The following is a 16,990-nucleotide window of genomic DNA, read 5'->3' on the forward strand; positions in this document are numbered from 1 at the left end:
CGGGATTGGGGGCGGGTAGATTTTTTGGTGATTTGGCAGTGTGTGTGTGTGTGTGTGTGTGTGTGTGTGTGTGTGTGTGTGTGTGTGTGTGTGTGTGTGTGTGTGTGTGTGTGTGTGTGTGTGTGTGTGTGTGTGTGTGTGTATATATATATATATATATATATATATATATATATATATATATATATATATATATATATATATATATATATATATATATATTTATATATTTATATATATATATATATATATATTTATATTCTAGGTTTATTTTGAGAATATTACAGTTATTGTGGTCTAAACATTGAAAGAACATTGCTAGCACAAAACATTTTTTCAAAATATATTCAGTACTATTGGACAAAAACACCCTCAGCACTCAAACATACACAATAAAATGCCAACTAATTCAGTGTATAATGCATAGAATTGGGTGAGATATACAAGGAAACAGTTATTGTAAATAAATATAAAATACTGCTTAAAATCAGGAAGAACAATCTACCCAATTTACGATAAACTCACTAAAGAACTATCACTGGTTAGAATTTCAAATGACAGTTCTTACCCAAATCTTCTCCAGGAAAGCTCTGAATATCTTGACTGTGATTTGCCCAGTCATCCTGTGAATAATCCTCCATGGTACTTCCATCTGATTCCATCTCTTGATACAAGCCACTGCTGTTGATTAGCACAGGCTGGCATTGTTGCGTGTCCCATCCTCCTTGCCCAAACACCTGCTCCAACTGTTCAAAGGTGTAGCTGCTTTTTCTTTTGCCAACACCGTGTTCTTTCACTCGACTGTAACACCTGCGAAGAGTCTGAGACAAGGTAAAAGGTTTTAACATTCGGAATGGAAGGTCATAAAATTAAAATTCAAGATATTAAGGTGATGCTGTGTGTCATTTGCATGTAATTTCCCAGAATGCCTGGCTGCTGTGAAAGCATTGTATGCAAAGAGTTAATGAGGAAAGACAGGGTTGCAGCCCTGTCAGACGTGTATGTGCTCAAGTGTGGTATTTTTAATTTGCAGTACACAAGATATTAAGAGAATAATTGGCTCCTTGCGAAGAGCAGGACATAGTGCAAGATCAGAAAATAAATATTTAACGCTTACTTCTTGAACAAATTAAGATGCTATTATTTTATTACCACAAAATGTGCAATTCTCTTGTATTTTACATCATTGCAATACTGAACTATTTTGTCATACTGAACAGCTAAACAAGACAGTTAATTATGAAAATGTTTTCTAAGTAATTGGTGCCTTTTCCCCCACATTGAATAGGTAAAGATAGTTTTTGTAATATTATCTTATTAGCATTATTGTAGAGATCTTTTCGTTGCTGTAAACATTCCAACAGTCGCACATGTTTAGCAAGTTAAGTTTTGCTAATTTTACACATCACAAAAGCTACAATTACTCTAAATTGGGTAAAATTGTTTAAGCTTTTGCCATACATTCACTTTAATTTGCAGTATATGCAAGGTCATGTGACCTTGCATATTTTGATCACCTAAAATCCTAGATTATTTGCCACCTCTTTCCAAATTAAATTCTACAGCACCCACCTTATTTGTTACCTGACTTGGCAGTGTACCCTTGGCTTGTCAACGGACTGCTTACTGCAGCCAAAAGGACGGACACTTTCTCTTAACTTCCATTTACTACTAACCTCTCTATATTTCCCCTTTCTGACAATCACATTATTCCATTTAGGATCCATTCTAACACAGCAAGCAATTGACACACACACACAAAAAAAACCACACTATTAAGGATGTTTGCAGATTTGTCCGGGCTGTTATTCCTGGTAAATTAGCTTACATTTTTTATTATAGGCAGGAAATTCAAAAATTCTCAGGTTGCAAAATAGAAGCTTTACAGTCGCAAGAAACCTTTTCTGCTTTAATTTCTCAGCTAAAATATTTGTCACTGATGGATAGTTTAACTTTAAAGTATAGGGTATTACCAGCAAAATGTTTTAAGGATTTTACTCGTTACCACACTGCCCATTCCTCGACTCATCCACTAGTGCCATACATATTATAAATAGTCAAGGTAGAACACACAACCTTAACTAGTTTAATAGAATTAAAAACATAGAATTAAGCCTCAGTCTAATGGATTTTTGGGGGATACAAGCAGCCCAGACTACTAATGAAGATCATAAAACATGAAGTACAGAGACCACTAATGCAAAAAGTAGCAATCCCTCCCAATTTTTTTTTTTATTACCTGAATTTAGGGATTGAAAAATTCCAGACGCCTGGTCACCGGGCACTTAAAATGTCCATCCAGTCACATGTATGTTGCAGTGCTGACTGATGTCAGTCACTGCAGAGACAGGCAACAGTGCTCCACATCATGCTTTGCTAGCGCAACATCAAAGCAGGATAGGGCGCGCTATGACTGACTGGTCAGTCAGTACTGCGTCACTTAGTCTGGCAGGGGGGCGAGGTGGTGGGGAAGGGGGGTCTGTCACAGATACACACAGCCCAGGAGAGGCTTGAGTGCCATGACAAACTTTGGCTCCTAAAAATTAAATCTATCTCCAACATTTGTAAATATAGTTATAGTAAGCTCAGAACCCAAACCGACTACACATACATGTGTGTTATTTGGAGTGCTACTGGGTTTTTGACCGTAGGTATACAAGAGACAAAAAGGCCCCAAAGCTACATCGAACGTGACAAATCATTTAGTACATTAATATATATTTTATCTATATTCCTTTCTTCAGAAATATAGGTCCTGTAGTGCAATAATACTTTGGCCAAAATATTGTTTATGGCGAAATGTAAATTAGTAACGCTTTTGGGAGGTCTTATAGCCCCTCCTCCTAAGTTTAAGCTCACACATCCTAATTAAATCAGGGGGTCCTGGAACACACATCCCTTCTTCCTCCCCCCCAGTAGGGAGGGGAGGTGCTGCCGTCACCGCCGTTATGGGAAGTCTACACAGTGCGAGAAATAGTTTACGAACCCCAATGATAATTAGGAAAAATCCATTGTTTTTCCATAACCTTCTTGATTCAAAACCAGTCTTTTCTTAAAATATTCAATAAGGTTTATAGTAACCAATTCCATGTCTTTTGAAACAAAACTATGAATAAATTAGACAAACTATGAGTAATAAAGAGTCGGGGTATGTGCAAAGTAAGTTAAACCCTTGTTTTTCCAGCTAAATGAAAGGGGATAATTAGAATCAGGTAGATCTTCAAGGGTGTGTTTTGGAGGAGCCCCACCCTATATAAAAAGGATCAACTTTGCGAGTTTGGTCTTCACCATACAGACGTGTGGGAAACCATCATGTCGTGATCAAAATAAATCTGAGGGCCTCAGAAAAGCAGTTATTGATGTTTAGTTTAGAAAGAGTTACAAAACCATTTCTAAGGATTTGGGGCTCCACCAATCTACTGGTCAGACAAATGGAGAAAGTTCAAGACCAAAGTCACTCTACCCAGGAGTGGTCGTCCTACCAAAATCTACCCAAGAACCAACCGGCAAATCATCCAGAAAGTCACAAGGAACCCCAAAGTAATATCCAAGGATCTGCAGGCAACTCTTGCCATGGCCAATTTGAGTGTTCATGACTCAACTACCAGAAAACAAAATGCTATTCATGGAAGGATAGCCAGGAGGAAACCACTGCTCTCCGAAAAAAAACATTGCTGCCAGTTTAAAGTTTGCCAAATAGCACAGGATGAGCCACAAGACTTCTGGAACAAAGCTCTTTGGACAGACAAGTCAAAAGGTAGAACTTTTTGGCCTCAATGAGAAATGTTATTTTTGGCGAAAACCAAAACACTGCACAAGAGGCCATCAACGACGTCAGTGTTGCCAGCTTGCAACAGCACCAGTCACCGGAGAGGAGAAAGTCAGTGAGGGATTCCGCAGAGGACTCCCACGCACGGTACGCATGTGCTGAGGGAGCTCGGCGCATGCGGAGGGCTCCGGCGAGCATGGAAAGCATGCACAGAGGATTCCACCGCAGCAGCATAGGGACAGACACACACACAGTTAGTATAAATATAGAAGTGCAAATAGCTCAAATGGAGAATATATACACACACACACACACACACACACACACACAGTAGAGGTAAATATGGCTGCTGTTAGTACAGGTCAAGCCTGCCATTACCCATACCTGTCAATAATACAATGTATTATATGTATTATGTCTGTATCTTGTCTGGTTCCAGCAGTTCAGGGACCAGGGGTTGATTGTTTTTAGTTGGAAAGTTGCCAAGATTGTCTGCAATCTTTCCAAGTAACCATTTGTATGTTGCATTTCTACCCACCAATCAGGGTGCGGGCATGTAGCCAGCACCCGGCCCCGAATGTTGCAACATGGTGGGTTAAGGGTATAAACAGATGGGGAGGGAGACACCTAGCTAGCTTCAGTTCCAGCTCAGCTTTGGCTGTTAGCTCTCTCTCCTGGCTTCAAGGATTCCAGCTGCAGTGCCAGCTCCTATACGGGTCCCAGGCAGGAGGTCCAGTCTAGTCAGATCCAAGACCAGTTCATGCAAGCACTGCAGTGGAGGGTAACAGGGAAAATCTCTTTAGGGAGGTCCCTGCAACTAGGCCTGCAGGGTATCCCCAGTTGGGTGTATGTGTATAGTTGTGGATACTTGTGAGGGAAGGGGGTAACCAGGTTATCTAATTAGGTTAAGCCCTCTGGTTACACCTGAATCTGTGGGATCTCTGGTAGCTACATAAGCACCATAAGCCAGTGACCAGGGATAATACATGGTGAAAATAAAGTGATCCCTGCTTTTTTCTGTGTTCATGTTCCCTTGGCCCTAGAACTGTGAGATTTATTGTGTGTCAGTTTTAGGGGGGGGGGGGGGAGGAGATATTTGGGGAGAAATACAATTATTTTGTTTGCAGGAGTGTGGGGGACGAGTTACCGGTCGGTAGTCCTTTAATTCTCCCCAGTGAGCAGGCATGATTTGCCGGTATGCGGGGTGAAATACACCTGGGTGAATTACACAGGGCAACCGAGTGTCCCACAGACGCCTGGATTTCGATCCCAAATCCATTTCCCTTATGAAGTACAGCTCAACCCCGTTATAGCGCGATCCACTTATAAACGCAGACTAATCGTGGCTCCCGTTTTTAAAAAGTTAGGCTGCATTTTCCCCCCCCAAAGCTTTATTGCTAACGGACACACACACACACACTCACTCCCCTGCACATCACATACCATCCGCCTGCAAATCACGCCCCCTGCACATCCCATCCCCCCTTCCTGTACATCACATAACGCAATACTCCCTTGCACATCATCTTTGGTGGAGCTCCGTCCAGCTGCCGAAACGCCCGCCTGGCCCCGCTCCCGCAATGAAGGCCGCAACAGCAGTTAAGAGGTGTCTGCTACAGGGGGGAAAGCTGGGGTCCGGCAGTCTGACACGGAGTTGTCGGCCTCGGGACAGCTAGAGCCTGGCCAGAGGTCAGGCCCAACTGCCAGCGCTGGCGGGGCCCCCCACAGCCTCCGTGCCAATTGTCTCAGTCCTCCCTCCCCCCCATCAGCAGCCCTGCATTGGGGTTAGGTAGAGGAGAAAGCTGGTTTAAGTCACTATCCAGTGGAACCGGAACAAACTAGATGCACTTTTTTTATATGCTATGGGAGACACACACACACACACACACACACACACACACACACACACACACACACACTATCCAGTTATATTGCTTTAGTTTGTCTTCCTGTGAACGTCCTTATCAACTGGTTTTGGTAAACTGTGATTTGTTTATGACCAGACGTCTACTTGGGAAAGGATCGCATGAAGTCGCTGGTTCCCTGGCCAAGTCTGCTGCTGCTTTTGGAGGTTAGGAGAAGTGGAGCGGTTGGAAAGGAATAGGAGCTAAATTAAAAGATGCCGACTTTGCTACGGAGCCACACAGCTTAAATTAGGGTTCTTACTGCCATCTGTGGATCTATTTTAGCTCTCCCATTTCGTCCCTACAGAAAGGAAGGAAAGAAACGGAAATAATCATTTTATCATTCCTTTATTCTTAGACTGTGATTGAGCAAGCTTTAAAAATAGAGTTGTCACACACACACACACACACACACACACACACACAAACCACAACCCCATCGCCCACTCCCCGCGATGGCTGACCCGTGGTGTCGGATACCCTGCTCCCGGAAAGTCCTGATTGCGGTGGCCATTTTTTCCCCGCGATCCCGGTTATAACGCGGTCTCATTATGTGGACCTCGAACAGTGTTATAATGGGGTTCAGCTACATAAGGTTCCCCAGTGTGTATACTTTATAATGTTTTAAGACATTTGCTGTAAGACTCTATACAGTCAGCCAAGGCATCAGCATAGACGCCAGCATGTCTGTATAGAGTCAGAAGTTCAAAGAGCAGAGAATGTCCAGAGGTGAGAAGACCGTTTGGTGGGCGAGGAAGGGCGAACTGCCAGGTCCGCAGAACAAAGGACATCCTGTGGGGACACCTTTTGTATCTGCCAGACTTGGTGGAGCCTGTACAGTAGGTGGCAATGATTTAGCCGGGTGAGATACAGCTAGTAGGTGCTTCATCCATTGGCTAAATCATATTTCCTGCTCACCCGGCTTGGCACGCCTCCTCTTCTGACGTCAGCCAAAGGACGATCCCCTATTCATATTGGCTTGCGGGGAGGAATTCCCATGCTCTGATTGGTCGCTCCTCCTAACTCCATGCTAAGGATACCATAGCGGAGTGTATGTAAGGAGATGGCCGAGTCAGGCAACCAAACCATCCTGTGACTTGAGTCGAAGCAAGGGCAGGTTTTGCAAAGTTGCTCTGTTCGAAATAGCCGAGCAACAGGCTTCGTTTTAAAGCTAGAAAAGCCTGCCTCGCAGAGACTAAGGCCCGTCTTTTGCAGCCACGTTCTACAAATCGAACTAGCGGTCGAGACCAGAAATTTTTGCCGAAATCAGTTCCAGGAGCACCGGGACTAGGTCCCGGTCAGGAGTTTCTGTGGAATCTCGGTCCAGGACAACCGGAACAAGTTCCGATAAGGGTAAGCCCTTGCAAGCTGGCGCTCTGCACCTAGGAAAGGCTAGAACTCAAGTAAGTGTGTATATTTCTGTATTTTGTGTTTTGTTTTATTTCCGAGGATTTATCCAAATAAACCCCATTTTATTTCATTGCCCTGTTTTACCCATTGAATGATCCCAAAAATATAAAGTGTTAAAAGACCTGATCTACCATGACAATATTTTTCAATAAATGCATTTTTATAAACTCTTGTTTCGATCTGGCGATATTGATCCTTGGTATTAGTACTGGTCTCCTGTGACAGGCTATTTTCTGGTGGGAAAGAGGTGGGATTGCCAGGCTCAGCACCGATATTCTTTAGGGAATATCTGTCCTGATTGAGGTCTCCATTTTGAAGACCACAGAACTCAGAGTTACAACTGTACAGTACTCAGACACACATTCTTACCAGTCTCTGTAGCTTAGTCAATGTATAGACAAGACAACAAGGATGTTGGCCAAGTATCGGTCCTTGACCAAAGGACTGTATTGTACTTGTGTAAGGAGTGCAGAATAGCTACAGGGAACTGTGACAAGGAACAGCTTATCATGGCCTGGTAGCGTATGAGGCACAGTGCTCAGAGCTGAGGCACTGGCCAGCCCTGAGGTAGTTCCGGGCCCCCCCGGACTACAGGAAATCACCCGCCGGCTTCAGCGAGGATTCGGTGGGGCCGCCTGCAGAAGAGATGGACATCCAGCATGTGCTGGATGATTTTGGCAGCAAGACTGCCGCTGCTGAATGAGTCGCTATGCTCCAGCTCCCGAGTCCTCGCACCTACCTCGGATCGAGGTCCAGATCGTCCTCTGGATGTCAGAGGTCCCAGGCCAGTAGGGCACCCCGACTCACGTATGGCAGCTTCGCAACGTTCAGCGAGGACATGGACGGATATCTGCGGTCCTTTGAGAACTATTGCAAAATGCATGCCTTAGCCGAGGAAGACTGGGTCAAATACCTGGTCCCTCAGGTACGCGGCAAAGCAGCCATGGCACACCATGAGAAGGAGGAAGATACAAGGGGCTACCCGGTTAAGGAGGTTCATCTGGCACGGTATGCTGACTTGGGTTGACTCCGATGCAGCTACGAGGAGGACGATGCCCTAGCTGTGGCCTCGGGGCAAAAGTCGCCGTGATCCCGACCCAACATCAGCTGTTGTTCAGAGTCCCAATCCTGAACTTATCACTTCCCAGATCTTGCAGCCTGCAGTCCTGGACACAGCAGAGAAGGCAGACCGGGTAAGACGAGTAGAGCCTACCTTGACTTAGACCGATATCCCCGACTGTGAGACTAGGGCCAATGGGCCGGAGAAGTCAGATGTTCCGGGATGCCTTACGGACGGACCCGAGCTTGGAGGGCATGAAACAGTGTTCCGCTTAACCGTCCGAGTCCAGATCAGATCCTGTGGCGCCATGGACTCGCCGGAAAAAAGCCCCGGACAGCAAAATGTCAGGTGCTGGTACAAAGTCAGTATTGGGCACAGTTGTTACACCTAGCATATGCGATTCCCGCTGGCAGGGCATCAGGGGGTTACCCGTATGAGAGCCAGGTTGACCCAGAGTTTCTACTGGCCAGGGGTATCATGGGAGGCATAGGCGTTCTGCCAAACCTAGGATGTCTGCCAGCGTGTGGGGAGGCAAGGCGAGCGGGCGAAAGCCCCCCTGAGGCACAGGAGTCTACCGGCTTCTCAACCCTCAAGCTTCTATATGGGCGCCAGGTCCCTGGACCTGTTCCAAGAGGGATGGGAGGGGGGGGGGGGGAAATCACCACAACGGATGCGACAGTGCTCCAGTATGTGGTGGAGCTCCGAGATGGGTTGGCAGATATGATAGGATTAGCGCAGGCTGACCTCAAGGGCGCTCAGACTAGGCAGAAGCGCTGGTAAGAGAAATACCCGTAGTAGAGAGTTCATCCTGGGGCAGCAGGTGCTTTTTCTGTAGCCGACTCGCCATTACAAACTCCTAGCTGCCTGGTCCAGCCCTTATGCAGTAATCCAGCGGGTGAACGAGTCAAATTACATGGTAGCTCTGGATCAGGAGTTAGGTAGACATCAGAGCTACCACATCAACATGTTAAAAGAATAATCATGAGTGGGCTGGTGGGGAGTAGCCCACAATTGGGAGATGCAGCAAGCAGAGCTCTGCCCGATCCCCTATTAGAGACTAAGCAGGGAGGCTCTGTAGAGGATGTGGGGGATAGAGTCCCAGCTTGTGGCTTCCCAACGGAAGCAGGCTCGAGAGTTTCTAGGAAGGTATGGGAGTCTGTTCACGGACAAGCCAGGATGGACTCACCTCACTGATCATCCGGTCAACACTGGTTATCAGAGACCGCTCCGTAAGACCGCGTACAGAGTATCTTTGGAGGTAAAGCGGAGCATGGAGGAAGAGAGATTGAGATGTTAGAGATGGGGTGATCTCCAGGTCGCAGAGTCCCTGGGCCTCCCCAGTGGTCCTTGTTCCCAAAAAAGACAGAACCACCCAGTCCTGTGAAGACTACCGGCAGTTAAATGACCAGACTGTGTCAGAAGCCTATCCCATGCCTCAGATGGATGACCTGTTAGACGAGCTTGCCGGGGCAAGGTGTCTGACCACCATGGATCTGAGCCGTGGGTACTGGCAGATCCAATTGACACAGGAGGCGCGGGAGAAGTCGGTCTTCATCACCCCAAGTGGCTTGTACGAATTTTCCGTCATGCCATTTGGGATGAAGAACGCATCGGCTACCTTCCAGCATCTGGTCAATCGCCTACTGGACGGAATGTAGGGGTATGCCAGGGATTAGACGACTTGGTAGTCTTTAGTAATTCCTGGGCTGACCATCTTACCCACCTAGCGGCGTTCCTAACCCGCATCCAGGAGGCCGGGCTCACACTAAAGCCAGCCAAATAGGGATGGCAGAACTTGTATACCTCAGGCACAGGGTAGGCAGTGGGGCATCTCAAACCGAGCCCACCAAGGTGGAAGTCATTGTGGGGTGGCCAGTTCCCAAAACCAAGAAACAGGTGCTAGCCTTTCTGGGAACTACAACTCAGGCCAAACCCTTGACCGAAAAACAGACAAAGATGCCCAAAGATACTTCCAATGTGACAAAAATACACAGTGCAATACCTATATACCAAGTTGGCAGGTCAGTTTCATTTTGCCAGGTTACAACAGATCCAATGTGATCATTCTTCCTTTAATTATACAGGTTAATAAGAATTTTAAACCAGGGAGTGTTAGGACCTGCTACGGTCATGCCTTGAAAGTGGCAGCAGGCTTAAGACACTTTGGCCAAAGGGTTAAACTAAATGACCCTTTTATCAAGAGAATATATAGGTATTGCACTGTGTATTTTTGTTACATTGGAAGTAGCTTTGGGCATCTGTGTGTGTTTTTTGTTGTATACATTTAGCCACACCCACTAGCACTCCTTTTGACACAAATACATATATACAGTGGTTGATCCATCCAAAAATCTACTCGCCAAACCAAAAAAAATCTACTCGCCACCTAGTCCCGCTCCCAATCCCGCCCTGCTTGGTGTCGGCCATGAGGAGGTCGCCACAGGGTAAAATCCAGTCGCCATGGGCCTGTATTTTAATGGATTTGTCGAACACTGCATATTATATAACACTCTGATGACAAGGTTACCGTGCAAGGGAGCCTCTTTTTAGTCAGGTCGGTCAAGGGTTTGAACACACAGATACCCAACAAGCTCTGAGAAACCCCTAATTAATTATATATATATATATATATATATATATATATATATATATATATATTATGTGGTAATGGTAGGGGTTTCTCAGAGCTTGTTGGGTATCTGTGTATTCAAACCCTTGACCGACCTGACTAAAAAGAGGCTCCCTTGCACGGTAACCTTGTCATCAGAGTGTTAGGGAGCCTTCTAGGCTCTCAAAGCTACCGTGGCAATGCAAATGGACTTTCCTGGCAGAACCATGCAAAGCCAGCCTAACCTTGACCTTGAGGCGTCACGCTTGCAGATGAACACATTGGAGACGCTACCCCAGAGCTCTCCACTTAAGGAGGGGGGGGGGGTAAGTAAGCCTGCCATTACCCATACCTTTCAATAATACAGTGTATTATGTTATATATGTATTGTCTGTATCTTGCCTGGTTCCAGCAGTTCAGGGACCAGGGGTTAATTGTTTTTCAGTTGGAAAGTTGCAAAGATTGTCTGACACCTTTCCAAGTAACCATTTGTATGTTGCATTTCTACCCACCAATCAGGGTGCGGGCATGTAGCCAGCACCTGACCCTGAATGTTGCAACATGGTGGGTTAAGGGGATAAACAGGTGGGAAGGGAGACCCCTCGCCAGCTTCAGTTCCAGCTCAGCTTTGGCTGTCAGCTCTCTCCTGGCTGCAAGGATTCCAGCTGCAGTGCCAGTTCCTATACGGGTCCCAGACAGGAGGTCCAGTCTGGTCAGATCCAAGACCAGTTCATGTAAGTACTGCAGTGGAGGGTAACAGGGGAAATCTCTCTAGGGATGTCCCTGCAACTAGACCTGCAGGGTATCCCCAGTTGGGCATGCGTCTGTGTATATTTATAGTTGTGGACAGTGTTTTCCAATAAATTATTCATTTAAATTTGCACTTATTGAGTAGTGGGTGTGGAGGTCTCGCTCAGCTGCAACCCGCCGTTGCAAGATTTCACCACTACCACTTTTTAGAAATGTGTTAGCAACAGGAAACAAGCGCAAGAGACAATAGTGTAATATTGATATATTTGCTGGTAAAACTCACAGTAAATATCGCGTGCACAAGATAGACAGATAGGAGCACGTGCATTTCAAGTGAAACGGTGTTTTGTTAATGAAATTGTATTTTGTTGTTTTGATTGAATGAAAGACAAATATAATTACAATTTCAGTGACAAAACAAAGAAGTTTCACTTAGAATACGCATGCTCGGCCCACACTTTTTTTTTTTTTTTTTTTTTTTTAAACACATCTGGCCCCCGAACTACAAGACCCAGCAGGCAGCCAACAAACTACAAATGACGTCACTTCAGCTACACACTTCCATCTCCATGAAGGAGATTTGTGCTATGAAATTTTAGTATGTGCAGGTGACTGCAAAGAAGTCTCACTTCAAAATTGAATAGTATTTTTCATTGTGGTCTCACTCATCAGCTGGTCTTCCAATCCGATCCTCTCTTCTAGCAGCAAAGCTGGGGGAAGCTCCTGACACCGCCGGTACTGTTCCTTCTGCTTTGAAACACAGAGGGCTATCTTTTGGAGGTTGTGGTCCTTTTTGTTAATCTGTCGATCCGTAGTCTCGTAGAGTCTATGGGCACAAAGGATTAGAACTACCGGAGTAGAAGGAAGGAGCCATCTCGGTGGCATCCAGAGCTTCCCCCTGGGTTGAAGCTATAAGAGAGTAACAAATTGGAAGACCAACTGATGAGTGAGACCAGACTGAAAATATTATTCAATTGCTTTTTTCAACTTTATTCCCCCGTGAGTGCGATACTTACCGTGTGATGAGTTTTAATCAGCAAATATATACACGGAATGTAGTGGGTTTGGGTTTTGATCTAAGACTAATGTCGAAATGTAAGCTTGTAACAACTTTGGGAGGTTTTGTGACCCACTCAGTTTAAGCTCATCCATCCCACTTAATCAGTGGGTTCTGGAACACAAGTGTATGAATAGCTTAAGAAATCTCTTCCCCCTCGGGGAGTGAAGGTTCATTTGCGGTGGCTGCTGCTGCAAGCACAGGCAGTATATATTTATTTTTTATTCATTATTTCCCCCCCCTATAATTATTAGGGCAGTTCTGTTTTTTCAACCAGTTTTAACTGCACTGTAGCTTATACATAGCGCTTCTTAAATTGTAACCCTTTAGACACTGCATGTATGTCATGTACCCTATGGCTGTGTTTCATCACGTCTCTCTGCAGTAGAAGAAATACTTACAGTAAAATATTGGTAGTGTAGGACCTACTGAAATGCGTATACCGGTTTTAGGCTTAAAATATTTTGGCCAAAATAATAAACTAAGGGACACATTTATTAAGGATATAGATAAAATACATATTAATGTACTAAATGATTTGCCAAGTTGGGTGTAGCATTGGGGACTTGTTTTTTCTTTCTTCCCCCTTTCCTCTTCCCATATTTTTTATCAGTCCCTGAACCACAGGATTCCCAAACCCCTGGTTCCCAAGATACTACAAACCTTTTTTTTTTTTTAAACCCTTACAAACACCCCAGGTTAAGGTGAATAAGCCCCCCCCCCCCGCGCCCCAGAGATAGAGAGAGATATATAGATATATGCCAGAGCATACTTATAAACATACGGTCTAGGATAAAGAAATCCTGCACGACCAGTTCAATCCTGGCACCATTGTTACAGAGAAGTGCTGACTGGACCGACCTGTCAGTCACCACTGCGACCGGCAAACTACCCTGCTTAAAGCTGTTGCCAGTCTCATTTCTGTGAAAAGATCTGTATTAAATTTAAACATTAGACATCTATATCATATAGACCTTACACCTGCTGTACAGACCGAAGTTTCTGAATGTCTTCGGTATATCATCCTGGATGGTCCTTCACTGACTCAACTTAACATGTCAAAAACAGAGCGCCTCACATTTTCTCCCAAACCTGGCCCTACTACCACCTACATTACTGTTTGAAGCACTATCATACACCCAGTATCACAAGCATGCTGCCTAGGGGTCAAACTTGACTCCTCTCTCATTCAAAATGTAGGGGGGAAAAAAAAACGGTTATCCCCCCCCCCCCCCCCCCCCAATATTACAAAGATACGCCCTTTCCTCTGTTGCTCACTACTAAAACTGACAGGCCCTTATTCTCTCCTGTCTCGACTACTGTAACCTCCTGCCGTCTGGCCTTCCTGCCTCTCACCTGTCTCCCCTACAAATCTATCCTAAACGCTCCTGCCAGAATCACTTTACTTTTTCCTAAATGTGGCTCAGCGTCTCCCCTGCTGAAATCCCTCTCCTGGCTTCCTATCAAATCCGGTAACAGACACACACTTTAAATGCTAAGTCCCCACTAGCGCTGATCGGGCTGCGCTTGCGGAGACTTACATATATATGTAAGTCCCCGCTCACGCGGTGCGCATGCACATGCTCAGCCGCGATCGGCGCTTACATAAACAAAAAAGCTATACTTCCCCGCGCGCTCAGCTGGCCCGCAATGCCGCCCCCTCCCCGCTTGCGTAATCGGAGGACACCCGGCGTTCATGCTTGGGAGTGCTCTCCAAGCATGAGCGTGCTCAGCACCAGCGGGGACTTGGCCTAAAGCTTTACACGCTTCTGCCCCTCCTTAGATCTTAGCCCTCATTTCTCGCTATACACCATCCTGCTCAAGGATGTCTTCGCTCTACCCCTCGTGTGTCCAGGCCACGCTGCGGTCATTGAAAAAAAATCAAATGGACTTCCAGCGATCAAGCCATCGCGTCGCTCCTACTATAAAACGCACGCAGCGGATTCAATTTATTTGTTTTGACGCAACATCGCGTCGCCGGGACTTTAAGCGCAGCCTAAGGCTTTGCCTATAGTGCCGGCGACCGCGAAATGATGGGTGACGTAACCCGTTGCCGAAAGTTATTTTTCGCCGGTCGGCCGCGGATTCCCGCAAATTTGATTTGTTCAAGGGCCATCACGTGACGCAACGGCCCTTGAAAAATCAAATTTTGCCGGAGGCAGGTTTTCGCGACGCTTATAGTGCACGCGGCGGCGGCAATGCTTTTGGGCGAATTCGTGTCGCCGGCACTAGAAGCACGGCCTAAGGCAGCGATTATATTGCAGGCGCGCGCAACGGAGTGCAAGGAGTCTTGCCTGTCACCTGAGCGATCCGTGAACTCTGATGGGGAGGCGTGGCGTCACCAGGCTGGTTCGCCTTCATTGGCTGAACCGCTCACGCGATATGAAAAAACTAAATTAGCCTCTTCAAAATTATGCCGGGCACTATGGCTGGCCTGATAGATGATGTATGCCGTTTGTGCCGGACACACACTACAAATGCAGCCTAAAGCCCTCACCGACTACTCCACACCTCTGAAATGCCCCTCCTCTCAATATCCGACTAGCACCCTCTCTATCCACATCTTAAAACCCACCTCCTAAGCAAAGCATACGAGTAGCTCCGTGGCTGATACTATACACTTCATACATCGACTGTGCCCCTTGCAGACGCACTTACCAGAACACCTTCCTACTCTCTATACTGTATATTCTTCCTACTGACCAATTAGGATTGCAAGCTCTTCGGGGCAGGGACTCCTTTTCCTACATGTTACTTTTATGGTCTGAAGCATTTCTTCCCATTATGTTATTTATATCATTTGTTATTTATGATTGTCACGTGTATTATTGCTGTGAAGCGCTATGTACATCAATGGCTATTAAATAAAGACATACATACATATTAACTTACAGGTAAGCTTCAGTGTGAAAGACTGCACTTTGGTAATTTCATGCCAGTTGCTCGTGCATCAGAGTCCAAGGGCCACATTAAAGCCCTTCATGGGCCGCTAATTGAAGAGTCTGAATTTTCAAAAACATTTCAATTGGCATGGTACCTCTACTACCAAGATATTAAATAGAATATAAAACAAACATTATCTTATCAATAGCAAAACAATAGGTTGAAGATATTTTATTACTTGGCATCTAAAAAACAACATACATTGTATGATCATATGGATTCACTTATTTAAAATCAAAATTACTTAAACTGCTAATGCATTGTATATATTCGGTCTCCATCTCAATGATGGTTAGATATATAAAATATACACACACTGTTAATCTAACAATATAAATAACTTCGTCCATAAAACGAAGTCTTCATTAATCTAAAAGGCAGTACCAGATTTTGGGGGGGATTTGTTCAATCAAGTAGAACCAGGGAAAGTATTTAGGTTTTATAAAGAGGTTTGAAGACAATAGGAAACACTACACGGGGCATGCATTGTGTAGCAGAAAAATAGCACAAAGGATGAAATCCCGGGCACCTCTAGAAATAACCTGCGAGGTACTGATATACAACTGCTATTCTGGGCGCTTTGTTGAACACAGCGGGTCAATGAGATAGATGGATGGATGGACGGGTTATTCGCGGCACATGGACGCGCCAAAACAATGGGTGGGGAAACAGGAGACCTGATGACATCGGGGCCGTTACCTTCATTCTCTCCCGGCACTGGGAAGGGGTTCTCTCATAGCCCAGCTCTGCCAGCGCCCTGGATACCCGGTCATACATAGCAGGCCCTGGTGCTTTGCTTCCAAATATGGTGCCGGCTCCTTCCAGCTGCTGATATCGAGCCTCCACAAGCCGCTCATTGCCCCACACGGCTATGAGCGCGTTGGTCTCGGCTGGAGTCCACGACATCCCCCGGCATGCAGTGGAGAAAGAGACTGAAGGCGAAGCGCCGCTCAGGCCTGTGGTAGCAGCGCCGGTAGTCCCAGCATTAAGTGGGGATGAACGGCTCGGAGTGGAAGGGTTAGAGAGAGAGCGATTCCCGTCGCTGAGACCCGGGGAAAGCGGAGATAACACTTCGCTCTTCGGAATTTTTAAACAAGACGTAGCCTCGTTCGGAAGCTCCGAATTACAGGGCGCCGCCATCTTCCCTCTTGTGTGGGGCCGGAAATGACGCAGCCGAGGAGGAGCTGAAGTATTTTTAGATGTGTGGTGCCCGGGCTCTGAGGCCGCGGCATGGGAGACAGAGCTGGGGTTTATTTGGGAGATGGGAGAGGGCTCATTAGGTTGGTATGAGGAATAGCGTGTCAAAGAGATGTAGCAACTTGTAAATGAATGTGTGCGACCCTTTAAATGGTACAGACTGTCCATAATTGGGCGCGTGGAGATAGGCAAAAATTAGTTCCTCTGTCACTGGGATGCATTCGTTCAGAAACTATCGAGTTCCTCTTAGGAACGCACCATAACATATACAATCTATTATGTGCGAGGATCC

At 45.8% G+C, this 16,990-nt stretch overlaps 1 protein-coding gene across 4 annotated transcripts in view; it reads right to left on the reverse strand.

Annotated features, from left to right (window-relative positions):
* MSANTD2 (Myb/SANT DNA binding domain containing 2) overlaps positions 1 to 16,652 on the reverse strand; it is a 35,240-nt gene extending 18,588 nt beyond the window's left edge. For 3 of the 4 annotated variants that reach the window (XR_012802168.1, XM_075604301.1, XM_075604300.1), the window contains exons 1-2: positions 16,201 to 16,652; positions 569 to 821 (exon numbers count right to left, since the gene is read on the reverse strand). Coding sequence is in view for 2 of the 4 variants with exons in the window: in XM_075604301.1 (XP_075460416.1) it covers positions 569 to 821; positions 16,201 to 16,641 (694 nt within the window). In the remaining 2 variants the exon portion in view is untranslated. Of the gene's footprint in view, positions 1 to 568; positions 822 to 15,450; positions 15,561 to 16,200 lie in introns of those variants that run through there. The other variant, XR_012802169.1, reaches the window with a different exon arrangement.
* Positions 16,653 to 16,990: the final 338 nt, after the last annotated feature.

Source organism: Ascaphus truei, chromosome 6 (genome assembly GCF_040206685.1).
Source record: "Ascaphus truei isolate aAscTru1 chromosome 6, aAscTru1.hap1, whole genome shotgun sequence".
Classification (NCBI taxonomy): Eukaryota; Metazoa; Chordata; class Amphibia; order Anura; family Ascaphidae; genus Ascaphus; species Ascaphus truei.